Source organism: Piliocolobus tephrosceles, chromosome 6, assembly GCF_002776525.5.
Source record: "Piliocolobus tephrosceles isolate RC106 chromosome 6, ASM277652v3, whole genome shotgun sequence".
NCBI lineage: Eukaryota > Metazoa > Chordata > Mammalia > Primates > Cercopithecidae > Piliocolobus > Piliocolobus tephrosceles.
Window position 1 is genome coordinate 123,737,487 of NC_045439.1, and position 19,094 is coordinate 123,756,580.

Consider the following 19,094-nt stretch of genomic DNA (forward strand, 5'->3'; position numbering starts at 1 on the left):
CAGATTTTTACATTAGGGATGTCAAACTGGTAAGTACAATGCTAATATTCTACCTCCGACTCAAAAAGAAAAGAAATCCAAAACCTGATACACTTCTGGTACCATGCATTTCAGAGAAGGGATACTCAACCTGTAGCTTCTTCCCTATGAAAAAAAGCAGGCCTGAGTTGTAGCTGAGAGGATTTACGTATTTCTGGCTGGGATGGTCAGACGCATAGGGGAACCATGGAGGTATTCAGGGATGGAACCCTCTCCCACCCCCGGGCGTGGGTAAGCCTCAGCTTTGGGTCTTGGTAGCTGTGCTTGCTGGGTGGATGGCGGAGTGTTCTCTAAGCTGCGTTCCCCTCAGCATCCATGACCCTGGGGAAAGGTGCTCTGGCAGCAGGAGTCTCAGGAGGGAGAGCGCAGTGTGCTGTGGACCCCAGGGAGCCCCATGTCTTTTCTTCCAGGTGACAGCTCAGGGCATCGACTCTCCTCCGTCAAATCTCCGGGCTCGTGGGGAGACAACTCATCTCCTTTTTCCTCATTCTCACATCCTGGATGGTGGGAACATAAAGTCCTGCTGGGGCCACAGCCTCCTCTCAACCCTGCTCCTGGTGTCAGATTGGGCACCTCAAAGGGCTGGCGTGGGGCTGGACCAGGCAGCAGAGTGGTGGGTGGTCCCCAGCCATGAATTTGTGAGACAATGCAGTTTCAGTGGAAACTCAGTCTGAGAGGAGAGGCAAAGGAAATGCTCCTGGAGGGCAGGAGACGTGGGTGGCATTTTGGGGACACTTGCTGTGTGGTCCCTGCCTGTTGCAGGTCACTGCCACCCATGTGTATGGGCTCCTGTCATGGGTGGTCCCGTGGCGTGGCATGAGAGTGGAAGAGAAGGGGCCCAAGCCGGTAGGTGGGTTTTCCTGGCCCTCAGCATAGCCTGCTAAGCGGAAGCTTTTAGAGGTTATTCCAAGAAGAGATTGACTTAGGCAGCTTGTTGAATGAGGCTTCCTGGACCGCATCATAGACAAATGCCTTGGTTTTTCTCTGCCCAGCTAGTGATTACCAGCAAGCAGAAAATGACTGCAACCAAACCCAGTCAAACAGAGGCACAGTCTCTGCTCTTCCAAACCATTTTAATGAAGCCATTGGCAGCAGGATATACAACACACCCAGACACACAGCATAGCAGGGCCTCGATAATGAGATAATTTCCCCCCCATGTCTGGAGAAGAAGAATAGTATGTATTTCTTTATGAACACTATTTAAAAAATATAAACCCCTCACAACATTCTCCAAGACCTAGAGCCCAAGAGAACTCACTGAAGATCCGTCTTCTGTGGGATGGTGGAGACAGTCTCTGAGGAGCGGGAGGGACTGTGCACAGCCAGGGGAGGCTGCAGCAGCCTTGCCTCTGCCGTGAATGTCAGGCAGTGACAAGCAGCAATAAGGGAACAGAGGCGGTGGCAGCAGTGTTTGGCAGCTCTTCGGCAATCTTAATCACAAATTTGGGTAGGATCCAGTTGGTGGCATTGCCGGGGGGGGGGGGGGCACAGAGGTGGTAGCAGCTTTCTCCTCCATGGGGGTGGGAGAGTTCCCTCTGCTTGGAGAGGGAGAGGAGGGGCGATGCAGAGAAAGGAACGAGGGAGCACAGGCTGTCTTACAATCTTGCAGACCTGGAATGAGGAAGAACAGAAGTCAGGCTGGACACTGAGGAGGACCCAGGACTGTTAGGGGTGTGATGGAGATGGCTCTGTTTGGGGCTGTGTGGTAGAGTTCTAGGAGCAAATGGACCCTGGAGTTCTTATTTTTTTATTTTTTTGAGACAGGATCTTGCTTTGTCTTCCAGGCTGGAGTGCAGTGGCATGATCACAACGCACTGCAGCCTTGATCTTGCAGGGTTCAAGCGATCATCCCATCTCAGCCTCTTAAGTAACTGGGACTACAGGTGTGCACCACCACACCCAGCTAATTTTTTCACTTTTTGTAGAGGCGGGGTCTCCCTATGTTGCCCAGTCTGGTCTTCAGCTCCTGTGCTCCCCCTGTCTCTGCCTCCCAAAGTGCTGGGATTACAGGCGTGAGGACCCGCACCCAGCCTGGAGTTTTTTTGATGGTGATGGAACAGGATGCAGTTGTCAGCAAGATGACTGGGGACCCTGGGGGAGGAGGGCGTGGAGACTCTAGCCAGGATTAGGGTATAATATGAGTGTAATGTCTTCTTTCTACTGAGCTAAGAGAGCCATATGGGGAGAGAGGACATGAGGAGAGGCCTTGGGGGTCCCTTGAGGTCACATGGTGAGAGAAGTACAGCACAAGACATGTGGTGTAAACGGGTGTCTCTCTTCTTCCACTCATTAGCTGTGTGGCCTCAGTTTCTTCATTTCTAAACAACTGTTCTTCCTACCTCATAGGGGAGAAGTTCAACTGAGGTGGCTGAAATGAGCATATTTTATAGTGCTTCAGGCCATTGTTATTGCACAAGAGGAATTTGTAACAGGAAGAAATAGAAGAGTTTGGTGGGCTCACTCAGGCTTTGGACTTAAAAGCAAGACCCTGCAGGGAGGCTTGCTCTCAGAGCTTAGGATGCACCCAGAGACCCGCATCCCTAACCCCCACTCCCCAGCTTCAAGGCCCCTCACCTCAGCTGGACCACAGCCGCAGCGTCATGAGCAGATTAAACCCGGCCACTTTCAGGAGGAGGATTCGGAACCCAATCACTGACAGGTTTTGAAAGTTTAGGTTCATATCTGTAAAACCAAGAGGCCACAGCGGTTATGGGCTTGCATGTCCCAGGCCTGCATGGCCTGCAGGACACACCCATGGTTTTCCCCAAGGCAGAACAGGCTGGGTGGGGGAGGCCTGCGGCTCCTGCATCGCCTCTCGCTTGCAGCTTCTGTGCATATCCCCTTGCAAACATATTTCGTGCATTCTTCCAGGGCCAAAAGTGTTTTGTGTTTCAAGACAAAAACACCGACTAGACTTGGCTCTTATTTTATTTCTGAGCCCTTCTGGGGATGGGGTAGCTGCTCAGAATTTATCATTTCAATCCCTGGGGTCCATATGGGCCCCTTAGTGAATTCCGCTACCACGGGAGAGATGACTCAGTAAGAACAACTCAAATGGAAATGAATATGGGCCCAGGGTGGGTGTGAGGAGTGGTGGGGGATTCTTGAGAGACAGGACCATTGCCTAGGGCCTATGTGAGTACTGTTGCTTTTCTTGAAAGAAGGCAAAACCTCTTGGCTGTGGAGTGAAACTGTCCTCAGGATGATCTGGTTAGTTTAGGGCTATCCCTAAGGGAGTCAGAAATTTCACAGCTGGGCCACCCAGAAGCTCTCTTTGGCTCTCTTGACAGTGGAGCTGTTGTAAGGAATACAGAGGCCTAGGAAAAAGTCCTTGGTCTGTTGAAGCTAGAAACTCATCCTCAAACTGCTTGGATTGGAAAGTCAGAGATAGTGAGAGGGATTCAGGAGAGACCCCACCCAGCTCTGGGCAGGTCTTGAACTGCTGTTTCCATTCCTCATCATTCATTCGCACATCTACTCATTTCTTCCCACTCCCTCATCCAGGCAGGATTATTGCGGGTTCATCACTTCTGCAACCCTGTGCAAACCCAGGCTAGACCCCTATCTTACCTGTTTCAAAGCTTTTCTCAACCAGGTTGGCATCACAGAGACTTTCTGAAAGGAAAAACACAGACATTCTTTCAGCATCCAGAGCAGGCTGACTCTCCCACCCCAGACCTCCTAGTTCTTGGGCAGGTGAACATCTACAGCCTTTCCATGCTTCCTTGTGGAGAGATCTGGAGGGAACTTACAGCACATGGGCACATGCTAGGGAGAGCCCCTGGCCCTGGCAGGACCGATACCTTGGCTCCTGGACACCATTTCTATTTACTCAATATACACTGTTTGTGCAAAGTACATGTTCCATGACATAGGCCACAGGTGCCATCACACATAGACCCTGCTCTTGCGTGGCTTCATTCTGGAGTCCAGTGGAGGCAGTGAGGCATATACAGTGACAAGGGCCGTAAAGAGTATAAACAGGTACTTTCATGTGTTCCAAAAAGTTTTGATCCTTGTACCCCAAATTTGTTCCTTGGTTTCATCTTAATAAAATGGCACTATCATTGACTTAGCTGCTCAGGCCAAAATCCAGCTGCTTTCCTTGATCCCCTCTTGGCTTTCTCATCCCTGCATGGTTCTACCTTTGAAACCTGAATGGTGTTGGTCACCTCCCTGCCACCACCCTGTCCAGGCCTCCATCATCTCTCTGCTACAACTGCTCCCTTTCTGCTTCTACTCTTGGCTTACAACCCACTCTCCATACAGCACTCAGATTGATTTTTAAGAAAAGCAGGCTGGGTGTGGTGGCTCACGCCTGTAATCCCAGCACTTTGGGAGGCTGAAGCGGGTGGATCACCTGAGGTCAGGAGTTTGAGACCAGCCTGGCCAACATAGTGAAACCCTGTCTTACTAAAAATACAAAAAATTAGCTGGGTGTGGTGGTGGGAGCCTGTAATCCCAGCTACTCGGGAGGCTGAGGCGGGAGAATCGCTTGAACCTGGGAAGCGGAGGCTACAGTGAGCTGAGATGTGCCATTGCACTCCAGCCTGGGCAACAGGAGCAAAACTCCGTCTCAAAATAAAATAAAATAAAATAAAATAATAAAATGAAATGAAATGAAATAAAATAAAATAAAATATAAAATAGAAAAGCAAATTAGGTGTCCCTCCCCTGCTTGAAGCTGATCAACAGCTTTCTGGTATACTTAGAATACTGTCTGCCCTCTCATGGCCTAGGAGGCCCTGTGGCTTGGCCCTGCCTCCTTCATTCAACTCTTGCCTGCTCCTCTTCTCCTTTCTCATTGAGCTCCTCTCCCAGGCCTCTATAGGGTCCTCTCCCTGCCTTTGGTATGCCTGGTACCTTCAAGTAGCCTTTCTTCAGAGAGCCCTTCCCTGACTTTTGTCGTGAAGGTGGCTGTTTTCTCAACCCTGAGTTAAAACACATTCCAATCTGAAGTTTTCTGGACTTCTCCCAGCTGACAGATGGGCTCCCCCAACTAGAATGGAGCTTCCTCTGGGCAGACCCCTCATCTGACCTTTTATTCCTCCACTTCAGCACCTGGTGCATTCATGTACCGGCACAACCAGTGGTTGGTGGGTTAATGAGTGACTGCATGAGATTGACTTAGTAAGCTGGGAAAGATTTTTTGGCAGACAGGGAGAAATAAGGAGAGGCAACTTGGAGAAGGGCTTTAAAATGAGGCGTAGAAGAGCAGTAAGGGCAAACAGTCCGAGCAAAGGCAGGCAGGTAGGAATTCAGTCGGAGAGACTGAGGCTAGGCCAAGTGCCCTCTCCTGCCACCTTCTCTTCATCTGCTTTTTTCCCGTGCCATTCTCTGGACTGCCAGGACAAGGCTCACTGTTTCTCAGTAAAAAGAGGGTTTTGTGGCAATTGATGAGGCCAAGACTACCAATCTGAGGAGTTTTAGACATCATTGACCAGAGCTCTGGGCAGAACCAGGCCACTCCTGAAGCAAGGAAACAGCCTGCGAAGGCACCAAAGCCGCCCTTACCTGTGCCGGGGAAGAAGGTATCTGCTGGAATAATGCTGTCCTTGAAGGCGTTTGTACATGCAAAATCGGATTTGTTGCTCCAGGCCACAGCACCGTTGCTCTTAAAGTCCATAGACCTCATGTCTAGCACAGTTTTGTCTGTGATATGCACGTCAGAATCCTTGCTTTGTGACACATTCATTACAGAATCAAAATCAGTGAATAGGCAGACAGAGGTGTCATTGGATTTAGAGCCTCTCAGCTGGTACACGGCAGGGTCAGGGTTCTGGATATCTGTGGGACAAGAGTATCAGGGTTAGGATATGATCTCATTTCCTTCTTTGCCCCAACCCAGGCTGAAGTCCAGATGCCAGTGAGGGACAAGAACGGGGCTCCGTGGGGCTGGCAAGTCACGGTCTCATGCTTTATAAGGGAAACAGCATTTTAGAAACCAGCTGCTTGTGATGGACTGGGACTCAGGGACAGGCACAAGCTATCAATCTTGGCCAAGAGGCCATGATTTCAGTGAACGTTCACTGCCAGGCCTGGCCTGCCACTCAAGGAAACCTGAAATGCAGGGCTACTTAATGATATTGCGTATTCTTTTATTTAATAGGATCTTCTTCAAAACCCCAGCAATATAACTCTGGCAGAGCAAAGGCAGGCACGGAAAGAAGGCCGAGCAAAGCAAACTAGTGGTCTCCCCAACTTAAGCTGGGCATTAGCAGAATGGGAGGTTTATGGTATGTTGGCGTTAAGTTGGGAAATCTATCACATTACCAGATTTCCCTCTCATTGATAGAGGTTTTGAACTATAAATCAGAACACCTGCGTCTAAGCCCCAGCACTACCGTTTACTCCATATAAGGCCTTGAGCAAGTCACAGCAGCTCCTTATGTCTCAGGAATTTCATCTGCAAAATGAATATGTTGCCTCATCCACCTTCCTAGCCAGGCTCTTCTGAGAAAGAAATGAGAGCTTCTCTATCTAAAAATCTATTTAATAAACTGTAAAGTACCAAACAAATGTTAGTTGGAGCCATTGACTCTGGCAGAACATAGCCATGACAAAGTGCTAGTGAGTCATGCAGAGCCACAGTGTCTATCCTTCACCCTCAGAAAGCAGGACCTGCTGGAGGCTTTTCCTTAGTGCTGAGACTCATTCTTTAGTATTTCCGTAGGATTTTGTGTTTTTAATGTGACTCTCATTGTTTATTCTTTCCGACCTCCTGCCTTTTGAGGAGGAAGCAGAGGTTTGCCGGAGGATTAGCATGTTGGGGCCACCCAGAGAGTTTCCAGCAGGGTGGGGATTCGAATTTCCCACCCAGTGGTTCTCTGCTCCCACAGCTCCTCACATGCGCACAAGATTTCTCAGACCCTGGTAATTCCCCGACAGTTGCTGAGCCAACCATGGTGGCCTCGGCAATGCCGACATCCAGCTGGATCCAAAACCAAATAAATCAGCCCCTGGGATGCTGAGTGGAGGCAGAGCTGCCTGTAGCATGTGGCTGCCCCTGGAGCAGTGGAGTGGGGTTGGGCTCCATGGTCAGAGGGGAGAGACATCCAGAGCTGTGGCTCCAGAGGATTCTGCCTACTTCCCTCCAACCTCCTTATACTTGGGCAGCCTGACATCTCTCTGGGTGAAGGCCCTAAGGCATAGTTCCTTTGCTGGGAAGGGACAGACAGAAAGCCATTAGCTCCAGGAACACGTCCCCTTGATTGTTAGTCATCAGTGGGGGTCTTGGGCAGCACTGCAGAGGGGGAGAGAAGAGTCTGGAAGTGCTGATCCTCAAGCCAACCTGCATCTGGTGGCCCCTGATCAGGGAAAGTGGGTGGCTTTGCGGGGGCAGAAACCTAACTTGGAGTCCTGGTTAAACACTCACTCAAGTCCTGGGGCCAGTGGGTGTCAGACTGGAGAAGATCTAGGCTGCTCTGTCTAGTATAATAGTCTCTAGCTACATGTGGCTGTTGAAATAAAAATTAGTCAATGTGAAATAAAATGTTTTCAATTAAAAATGGAAACTTCATTTCAAGAGCTCAATAGCCACATGTAGCTGGTGGCTCTTGCATGGGACAGTGCGGATTGACAGAACATTTCCATTGCCACAGAAAGTTCTACTGGACACTGTTGGTATAGAAAGCGCAATGCCACGGAATACAAGACTCCGAGAAATGGCAACAGGGGCTGAGTTAGAGGTACTGAATTTTTTTCAGCCTTTTAATACTTTCATCCCATGTACCTTTTATACTTTTTATCCCCATGTACCTCTAGTTCAACTTTATCTCTTTGCCACTTTTAATTTGGAGGTGTTTAGCGGTCTGTCTGCCAGAGCCCTCTGGGGACAGACATCCTATTCTACCCTAGTAAGAATAACACATACCATCACTGACGACATCAGAAGGTAGGCTTGGCAAGATGGAACCAATTTTTTGATGTGGAAGTTCAGCCATTCTAGATCCTAGACTGTCCTTTACATTCAAAATGAACTGCAGAAGCACATGTGCTCTAGTGTTTTAGGTCCCTAGGGACACAGCAGTGATTGAAAGCTCCCTTACCATTAAATCTGTCCCCTGTCATTGGGCACTAGGGACCCAGAAATCAGAATTAGTTACACTGGCTCTGGGTCCCACTGAGGCTCTAGTGAGCATCAGGAAACTGTGGGCATGGGCAGACATATGGGGAGAAATGGAAACTCTGGTTCCTTTGCCAAATTGCTACTGGGAGGTAACACCTTCATACCGCCCCCAGTGTCTCTATTACAGAATCCCTTAGGTTTCTCCTCCTCTAAGGTGTGGGGTGATCCCTCTCAGAGCCCACTGAGGAAGGAGAGGGGAGGTCTGCAGCACCGTAGCTGGCTCCTCTCACCTTCACTTCTGGTCTGCATCTCTAAATCAGATTCTCAGTTTCCCAATGGCTGGCTGGCCCGGCCCTAATTTCTATATTCTCGTGCTCTAGTATTTCCTTTTTCCATGCCTGAAAAGACATGTTCTCTGAGGACTTTTCAACCAATTTTATTATCAGATGTATACTTAGGCTACAATGCATGTGCCTTAATTATTCCCAAGATCATGCCTTCTTTCTTGTTGTTCCCTATGCCCAGAACTCCCCTTCTCTCCTTTCTCTGCCCATACAGATCTTACCCATCTTTTGGGGCCCAGTAAATCCTTTGTACCACATGAAACTTCTCAATCTAGGCCAACTTTTCAGCCAGCACCCTATCCCCTCTGAATCTCTATTGTGTCCATTGACGTCATCAACTGGTCAATACTAGAATAGTTTTCGGGCTGCTTAATTTACAACAGTTCTGTACCTTTGTCTAGTTTTTATACCACTTGAGGTCAGGACAGGAATCTATCTTACACTTCATACTCAGTCTAGCATTTGATAGAGTGATAGTCACATAGAAGGCATTTTACAATACCCATTGAATGATTAAAGTCAAATTTTAATGTGTTTGACCTAGAGAAACATGAATATTCAAGACAGATGGTGATGCTTTTCCCTTCCCAGACCTCGGTAAGACAATTAGTTACAACATCTTCAGCAAGCCTCCCCATGGTAATAAGTGATATCCCCAGAGAAAGGATTAGCGACACTGGCCCATGGGGTTGCAAGTGGTGCCACCTGGGATGACTTACCAGATATAATGAACACATGGGTCCCTTTCCCAAATGTGAGTTTATCAATTATTCCTCCAGTATTCACACCACGGGTGACACCATTGCAGAAACTCACAGGACCTACCTGTTACTTAAATAAGACAAACACTGATCTCCCCTACAAGGCAGGAGAATCACACTCCTGAGAGTTAGACCTTCTGCTCTTTTGCACTGAAATTTTGCATCTGATATGTACAGTTCTCCTCCTGCTCCATTGTGCTGTGGTTCCCTGGGCTGAGGTTGTGATTTCATATGGTTTCAATTAACTAAGAATTCAGTAGAACAAAAACCTCAATTCCAGGCAGCAGTATCTTGGATACGTTTGTGGAAGGTTCAGGAGTACTTGCTCATCGCCTGCCTCATGGTTCCTAAGGTCCCAGCCTAAGGATGACGTCTGCAGAGCACTGAGTGCTGGATGGGAGGATTTCCTGGGGATGGGTGGAAGAAAGTATTTGGGAGCCCACAGAGGAAAATACCTGGGCTCAAGTCGGCATTTTGGACAAAGAAGAAATAGTTGTCCATCCTCCCTTGCTCTCCTGCTTCATTCTACTTACTTGGCTGGATGCTCAGTCTGGTCCCTGATCCAAAGATTATCTTGGAAGCACTGCTGTAGCCCCACTGTGGGTAAGGTCTTTGAGATAACCTTCTTGATGCTAATCTGCTGGAACCCACTGGGGTCTCAGAGCCACATTCTAAAAGGCTCACTGGGTCTTTGGTGCTTCCCACAGAAGCGATTCCCTTTTCCCTTTATGATAGTGTAAACCTTAGTATACGCAAAGCCCCAAAAATGATAATTATAATAATATTTTAGAAAAGCTACTACTTATTGATCACTTTTTACATTCTGGCCATTATCTCATATTATTATGATGTAGTTACAGTCATTTTGCTGTTGAGAAAGTGGAGGCTTTACTGAAAACAGCCAGTGAGAGTAGAGCCCGAATTTTCCCCAGGTCTGTGGGCCTCCCTATACACTGCTGCCTCTATACCTTGTAATTGCATGTGGTATACTTGCCCTTCAGTTAGGGGTCTGGGCCACTTTTACCCTTAGGAGGAAGTTGAAAACTCTCCTAACTCCAGAGAGGAAGATGCTATGAGTAGGGATCCCCATACCACGTTTATTAGCCAATTCAGGGAATTTAGCTACATGCTGCAATAAAAGAGAATTTGTGTTTGCCATTAACTCATCTCTTTCCCCCAAGGGCACTTTGCTAATTTCCTGAATGTTCAGATTATCTGGTGCCGATATTATCAGCTTCGCTTGAAAGCACTGAGTATTTGGAACTCTTTTTATGTTTCTATAAATTATTCTGCTCAGATTTTCATTTACTCAGTTGGCTCTTGGCACTTCTGTGTTTAGTATGAGAAATGGGAACATTTTATGTCACCAAGAGAGCTTGTAGAAATGGAAAATGAGTGCTTCTCAATATATCCCCAAGTTTGCTATAAATCATCACCTGTTTTCTCATAGACAAGTGGTCAGTTCTTTTTGCACTGGTCACTTGCAGGGTCATACTCACATGGGTGTACAGCCAGCCTGGTCCCTCCTCCAAAAATCAGCTGATTGTAGCCACCAGAAAACACACAATCAGATGGTGCTTTGCAAGAACTCTAACCTGGGCAGGACCAGCCTGGCTGGGGCACTCCATCTCCTGTCCCTGTTTTCCAGGCTCCCCCAAGTCAAACTTCCTCTGACAAGAGAGAAAAGTCTCTTGTCTTAAGACCACCAGGTCTTAATTCCTCCTACTCACTCCTGAAGATGCATTAGAGGCCTCATTGATGCTGATTATTTCTTTCTAATCATCATGAAATAGCTTCATTTTATTTTGGCAATTGCTGAACACCGAGAAAACTGTGCAGCAAATGCTCCAACCACTGTCAGAACAGCTCCGGGGCAGGTTAGATGCAGGCGTCAACATGCAGGATCTATGCTGCCCCAACACTTTGCAGAGTTTACCTACTAGAAACAATGGCAACTTTAACGCCTTTTTCCAAATGTTAATTTTTGGTCTTTTTGTACACACCTTTCTAACACACCTTGGAGCTGTATATTTCCAAGATAATTCTGCTCCTAATGGGGATAAGTTTCCTTAGAACAAATCTTTTCTGGGTGGTCTCTCAAGTGGAGACAGACTTCATATATTTATCATTAGACCTCTTTCTTTTTTGCTGCTACAACTCTAGAGATGTGAGGATGGAAAAAGGGTCCCGCCCTCATGGAGCTTAAGGTATAGTGGAGGATATGTGTATGTACCAGGCAATGAGAATTGGAGGCTACTCATGTCTTCTGTTGTGCTTCCATTGCAACTTGCATGTACCTCTACTATGACATGGTGACAATGGGCTATAGTTGTCTGTTTGCACTCTGAGCTCCTGGATGGCAGAGACTCTCCCTCTTCCCCTGGATGGCAGAGACCCTCCCTCCTTCCCTCTTTTCCTCCCTCCCTTCCTTCCTCCCTCCGTCCCAGTCCTTCCTCTCCTTTCTTTCCTTTCCTTCCCTTCCCTCCCCTCCCATTCCCTTCCTCACACTTAGCATAGTGCTTGGAATGAAATAATTGTCCAATAAATATTTGTTGAATGCATACACCCTCTAAATATTTCCATTCATTTCAAATGCAGTTCTGCTATCTTCTTTTATTAGGACTATTTCATTTCTTCTTTAACTTCTATATTCCTTTTTACAAAAAAAGTTCCTTTTTACAAACTTTTTATTATTTTGATGGCATTATTTAGGCTCTAAGTTCTTCCTGTGTCTCTCAGTTGGATGTGCAGTTTTGAGAAAGTGTGTCCAATGCTCAGAGTCTTTGGAAAGCATAATTCATCACCTTTCATGAAATCGAAATGGTAACAAAAAACAATCTTTTGGCATAATCAGTCACAGTTTCTTTTCTGATAAAGATCTTTTGTCTCAAAGGAATCTGTCTCTGCAATGATGAAATGGCCAATTCCCATTGGCAAATACTACCATTAGAAAACAGACTATTAAGCTAGTGGCTAGGAATTAAAATTTCAAGATATTCAAGCCTCACAAACAAACATGAAAAATTAGTTCAGGAGGTACAGATTCATCATCTGAGAAAGCAGAATAGGGGCTTTCTATGTCTCTGGCCAGAGCCTAAGTTTGGGTACTTACTTGGTTGCACTTGGAGTCTTGTTCCACTCCCAAAAGTAAGTGCTCTCCTGCCCGTGTCCACACCCTGGTACATCACAATACAAAATCCTGCCCTCTGCCAGCTGGGGGCAGCTGCCCATGACCCTCACACACTCACAGCTTCTTTCTTGGGAGAAAAGCTTTTAAGCAGCCTATTCTATGGTTTTGATGATAAATTTTTCTTTCTAACTTCATGCCCAATAAATAGTCCCCCTAAGTTTCTCCTTCCCTCCCTGCCATAGCTGAATCCTGCCACCCAACCCAATGGCTCTACTGATCTCTTCAAAAGTGCTGAGTCACCATGCCATGGTCACTATGGTAAGAAGGCTCAGGATGGGCAAACCAAAGACCAAACAGATGGCCTTGAAGGTGTGAGGTCTTCCTTCACAGAATGCAGGAGGCATGGTGGTGGCACGGTTAATAACAAGGCCCTAGAGTCAAATAGATTTGAGTTAAACTCTAGCTCTGTCATTCCTGGCTATAGAATCTTGGATAAGTTACTTATCCCAAGACTCTGTTTCTTCACCTGTAAAATGGGCAAAATACGAGCTACCTATTATTAGGATGTATGTAATCATTGAATGAGAATTACATAAAAGACAGAGAATGGCCACTGGCACATGTTAGGTATTCAGTAAATAGTGGCTCATAATGGGATGATTCCCAGCAATGCTTTACACAAGGAGAAAGAATGAGGCTTCTTGCAGCCAGAAGCCCAGAAACACATCCCTGAACCACCCATTCCAGTACCACAGAGTGCCTCAGCACCCTGGCTGGTATGCTCTAATTTAGGGGAAGATATCTCATGGATTTTAGGGGAGGTGGTGACAGAGTCTCAGCCATAAGAGACACAGGAGTGAGGGGGCAGAGTAGACCCCTTGGGTACCAAGAAGAAAGCTCTATTTTAGAAACCTAACCAAGAGTGAAGTCTTTTTTCACAACTTGGGGATTTGTCCTCTGAAACCATTGCGCAAAACCTTTGCCCGGCACAGCCTCTATCATCTCATCAGACCTGACACTGATAGTTATTCCCAGGCAACAAAGGACTCCTTTAATGATGGAACAGATCACAACACAAACTCTCACTACTACGGTATCCTTCCATAATCTAATCTGTCTGCAAAATTTCCCTTGATCATTTCTATAATACTTACACGGATGAACAATAAGGCTGGTTCCTCTTCCGAATGTAGGTAGGTAGCTTCCTCCTGATGCACACAGTGAGGAGAGCCTTTGATAAAACCTGTTTCATGTGACCTCCCTGTACCAATTGCCCCGTGGCATTGGGCAACATCCTGGGAAACCCTCCTGAATACTCTCCGAGTTGTAGAAAGTCTCCTACTGCTGTCCTTAGAGCCCCCGAGTGCTGGCGCCTAGGGGTGGGAGCCAGGGGCTGGGGACTGGAGAGCTCTTCGGCCCCCGTGTACCCAGGGGAAAATACCACCTTCTCATCAGCAGAGAAGCAGGGCAGCAACTCCCCATGTCTGCTCCCAGCACCCTAATACAAACACCACATTCTGCTTGCTTGGGGCAGACATTCTGATGGTCTGGCTCTGTTACTCTTTAGTCAGATGCAAGGAGCTTCTGAAAGTGCTCCGAGGACAGAGAGCAAAGAACATTTTATGTGACATTTTGCTGAAGCTGTTCTGACCTCCTTTTCTCGAAGTGTTCCTTGTTCTCTTTTCCTTTCCAGAGTCTTTGGCACTTCCCACTCCTAGTCTTCTTCCTATGGCAGACCCAGGGGTTGGATTTCTGCATATCCCTGTCCGAGGCAACACTAAATCCAAGCAGGGTTTAGGCACTTCCTGTGATTTGTGCTTTCATCCTTCCCTCTTTACCACCCAGAATTGGGCCAAGGCATCCAAAGCCCTTGGAATCCTTTATTTCTAATGACCTTGACTCAGACGGGGCCCTGCCTCTGTGAAACCCTACAATTATAGAGAAAAAAGTCACAATAATTTCCTTAGACTTTTTGAAAGATGGGAGGAAACAGAGACCATGCTGTCTACTTCAGAGATATGAAAATGGAGGCTCAGGGAGGTCATGGCCTGGGCCACAGTCCTGAGCTGGGGCAGGAACTCAGCACTTGGCTCCCTAGCAGGTGGGCACTGCCAATACTCAGCTTATCTCACACTGGGTTTGAGGGTCACTTAGCAAAGAGCTGTGTGACTCCACCAAACTCAGGGTGGGAGTTAGGCGCTGGGGCCCCTCCACTGCTCTGCACTGACCATCAGCACGGTCTTGAACAGATGCTAGACCCTAGCGTCAGGCCCCTGTGCAACATGAGCAAGATGTCCCCATGGTCCCCTCCAGCTCTCACTTCTGTGGTCCTTTGTTCAATCTGAAATCCAGCCTCAGGGAAGATCAGGAGTAGCTTTACATGAGAATGGGGGTGTGTTCAGTGGAGATGCAGAGAGAAGGGAAGAGTGAAGGAAATCACGGACAGGCAAAGATTTGGGACAGTGGCCGCCTACGGTTCTTCGATATGGCATTGATGAATGGCATGTCCTTCCCCCGCTCCCTTGGAAATAGGAAGCTCTCCAGCAGAGGGTAGGGATGGGGGTGGGTGTGGCCATTTGTGCAGGAGGATCCCAGCTCACTTACTTGGTATGACCACCACTTGGGTCCCCTTCCCAAAAGCGAGTCTGTTGTTCCCATAGGCACAGTATATAAGCGTATTACAAAAACGTACTGGTTTTGCCCACCCCCTCTCTGAAGACACATCCCCTTCACAGTAGCTCTAAGATCTGGAAGCCCTGAAAGGTGGATCCTAAAGTTTTCCTTGTAATGGGTGGTATGAGGACTTGAAGGAACCTCCCTAAAGGGTATAAACAGCACCAGACCCCAATGCTACCTGTTGGCCTTAATTTTCCTCATCACAGCTATCAACAAACACAGCTTTGGCTATTTCTCCTTTGGGAGAAACAGAATCTTTACAAAACTTCATGAAAAACATTGCATCCTACATAGGCTGGGTGGGTGTGAATATTTCTAAAGATACCAGAGAGCAAGCGGGCATTTTCCTACTTCATCTGCCATGCTTGAGAAGAAGGTATCATTTTCCTTTGGACATATGCAAAAATGTATTTTTCACCTTGCCATAAATGCACACTGTGCTGGGGCACATGCTAAAAACATGCCTCGGCATGACTCAGAGTCACTGCATCCTCTCGGGGCTGAGTGAGAGTCTTGGGTGACTCACGCCTGACTCATTCCTGTTTCTGTCCTCACCCCGCTCAAGGATGCTAACTGCCAAGGGGGCTTTTGTCCTCAAGAAAGTCAAAGATCTCAGCACAGAGCAGACTCAATTCCTTTTCCAGAAACACAGTTGGGGGAATCATGTGTGTTCTCTGTCAAAGAATGTGGACTGTGCATGGTCATACCTGTCCTGTCTCCAGCCATCAGGGAACCCACCCCCCTATCTTGGAACACGCATATATAAATTGTTATTAGACCTTTTATTATGAGTGCTTAGTATCCCTAATAAGACTGGAAGTTCTTGACATCAGGAGCCCTAGCTTAGGGTTTTAAAAATTCTTTTCTTTGTTTCTTTCTTTTTAAACCAACTATGATTCCCTGGTTTGTTGATGATACTCAATAATCATTTACTGAATTGAACTGACTTTTATTGTGCATAATTGTTGGAACAGGGAGGCCAGTTTTGGGAGAGGTTAAAAGCTAAGTATACTCTGGGTAAATGTGAGCTGCAAAATCTAAGTGCTTAGGCAAGGAAAAACCAAGGAAGCATTTCTAAGAGAGATAATAAGAAGGCGATATAAAAACTGAAACATCGTGAGGTTCATATGACCCTCAGCAGAGAGGCGGGAACTGATGAACAAGTAAGAAATTTGACTCAAAGCAAATTCAAATATTTCTCTCCTGATATCTTGAGAATAATTCTCCTTAAAGGTAAAAAGAATAATGTGGCAGAAAATGTATATTTGAAATGAGCAGCATTGTTATGATTAATAACAACAAAATAGTAGTAATAATAATCTATTATAGACCAGAATAATTATATCTATATATATGCCCAATATTGAGGATAGGGGTACACACTGCTGCAGATTTGACTTACTTGGACTGACCAGAAGTTGTGTGCCAGTTCCAAATACGAGTTTCTGAAAGCCTGTGTTCACACTCTGACATAACTCTGTATAAAATGGGACCCTGTCACTGGGCCATAGCCTGGGATTGCCAAGTCACATGCAAGTTAGTTACTAAGGGTGTTTCTACGTCTGCATGCATGTGCCAAAGTGGTAGGAGGCATCTAATTTTACTATTTAACCTTAATTCTCCTAAGATCATTGGAAGATGACAACAAATAAGATAGAACCCAACTGAAGATTCTGCTTTGTATACAGTGGATTATATAAAAATGTCACTAATATTCAAGTTAAAAAAGTTACTCATATAATAGAGTTTCAGTTCTAGATAGGACCTAGGGAATTTTTATCCATACACACTAACTGTCTGTTATTATACATGTTCCTTGCAAGAGTGATGCCCACGGATACTGTACAGTGCAATATTATTATTGCCAATTTATCTTCTAATTTAACTAGCAGACAAAACTGTGTGCCCTTCCCCCCAAAAAGAAAAAAAAATCAATGAAAACAGATGTCCTTCAACTGTAATATAAATCAGGTTATTTCATGGAACTTACTTGCTTCAACAAATAGTTTTGTTCCTGCTCCAAAGACAGTCTTGAAGCCTCCAGTATTTCCCACAGTGATTTGCACTGCGACAAAATGGGCCATTTCCTTCTCCTTCCATTTTTACACTACAGCTGGGGAGCAGGTCTAGGGAACCTATACTAAGGTGCTAGTAATAAGGAGGATATTTTTATACTCCCCTTGCAAAACCTATTTTTTTTTTTTCCTGTTTATGAGCATAACTCACACTTCTTGCCTATCAGAAGTTTAGTTCACCAAACAGCAGTCACAGAATATGGCCCCAGGACCAGGATCTCCAGGTTCTAGTCCCAGCTCTAGTTTGCACTGACTTCATGACCATTCAGCCAACCTCTCTGGGTCTTAGTTTCCTTATTGGGAAAATAAAGAGGTTTGCACTAGATATTTTGAAGCTCCTTCTCTGAGCTGAAGTTCTACATCCAAAGTGCCTTCACCTTTCATTTCTCTATAACTCATAAACGAGTTAGGCTCTTGTAGATCAGTTATACTGGTGGCTGGTCTCCCTGGGGAAAATAATAGAAACAGTGAAGGAAAGGGAGAGTCAGAACAAGGGAGTGGCTGCAGCCAGCTCCACTCTCTCTTCTCCCTGTTGGGGTAAATGCTCCCAGCAACTCTGCACTTTTTGTTTTGTCATTGAAAGGGGAAGAGAACTCTTTTAGACACTTAGGCCATCCATGTCAAGATTTCCCGAAGCGCCCTCTCTAACTCACAGCAATATCTAAAGCAGAAAAGATAAATTCCAAGCATTTCACCAGTCACTGTGATTGGCATCACCTCTCATTTCTAAGTAAACTAGGGCATAAACTCTGCAACATCATGCAGTAGAAACAGCAGGGCTTTCAGGTGTGGTGGTGTATGCCTGTAATCCCAGCTACTCAGGAGGCTGAGGCAGGAGAATCGAATCGCAGTGAGTTGAGATTGCGCCACTGCACTCCAGCCTGGGCAACAGAGTGAGACTCTGTCTCAAATAAATAAATAAATAAAATTTAAAAAATTAAAAAAAAAATAAAAGAAAGAAAGAGCAGGGATTTTTGGTCAGGCAGGCAGACCCAAGTTTAAATTTAGGTCCTTTACATACTAGCTTTGGGATCTTGGACACTTCTTTCTCTGAGCCTCAGTTTCTTCTTTTGTAAAATAGGATATTTCCCCCTACCTCATAGAGATATTTGAGATAAACAATTCTACATGTCATGCATCTAGCATAGTATCTAAACATCGTAGGGACTGAGATGGTGGTTATTATTCCTATGTTAAGTTAGGTTGTTGATTAACAGGGCTATTTCCTGAGGGTTATAGAATTTGTTTATGAAATACAAGATTCCATACTCTTGAGTCCTATAAACTCTCAGGTGGTATAATAGCAAAATCCTAGAACAACCGATGTTGAGGGCTTTGACCCCCCTCATCCACTGGAGGAGTCAGAGGTGCAGAGAGGGGCGATGACTCATTCCAATATCACACAGCCAGTTGGGACCAAATCAAACCTAGAACTCTGGACTGAAACCAGAAGCCCTGGGTTTCTTTCTCTGTACTTCACTGACTCTTCTTGGATGATGTTTAGTATAAGGGGGCACAATCTCTGGAGTGAATTGGGAGTGTTTTTTTGGGGGCATGGGTAAAATTACCTTGAATATCCTCTTCTAAATGCACCTCTGAATCCACGGCAGTGGAAGTAGAAAGGATCTATTTGATCATGACAATGCAATTTTCTGCTCTTCTAGCTCTTCTAGCTCTTCTAGCTCTTCTAGCTCTAGCGGTTAGCTAAATTCCACCCCAAAGAAAGCATGCTTAAATAGTCTTTAATACTTTAACTAATTTATCTGGATGTCACAATTCTTAATGCTTCAGTAATAGATTAAAAATAAGATATAATGACAAAAATAACATCACCTTTTCTTCTGCTTATTGTCACCAGAATACATTTTGTAATTACCATAGAATCTCATACTTACTCAGTTCCACTTTTAGCTGAGTGCCTGTCCCAAAGGTGAGTTTGTTTCCTCCTCCCGTGAGTATCACAGTGTTTGATGCCTCACAATAAACTCCCTTTTAGGC

The 19,094-nt window shown here is 45.9% G+C and overlaps 1 gene segment (V, D, J or C); it reads right to left on the reverse strand.

Annotated features, from left to right (window-relative positions):
- Positions 1–1,093: 1,093 nt before the first annotated feature.
- The window catches only part of LOC111554712, a 729,812-nt gene continuing 711,811 nt past the window's right edge, over positions 1,094–19,094 (reverse strand). Inside the window, 4 exon segments of the C gene segment in view lie at positions 1,094–1,653; positions 2,617–2,724; positions 3,613–3,657; positions 5,557–5,829. Coding sequence covers positions 2,618–2,724; positions 3,613–3,657; positions 5,557–5,829 — 425 coding nt within the window.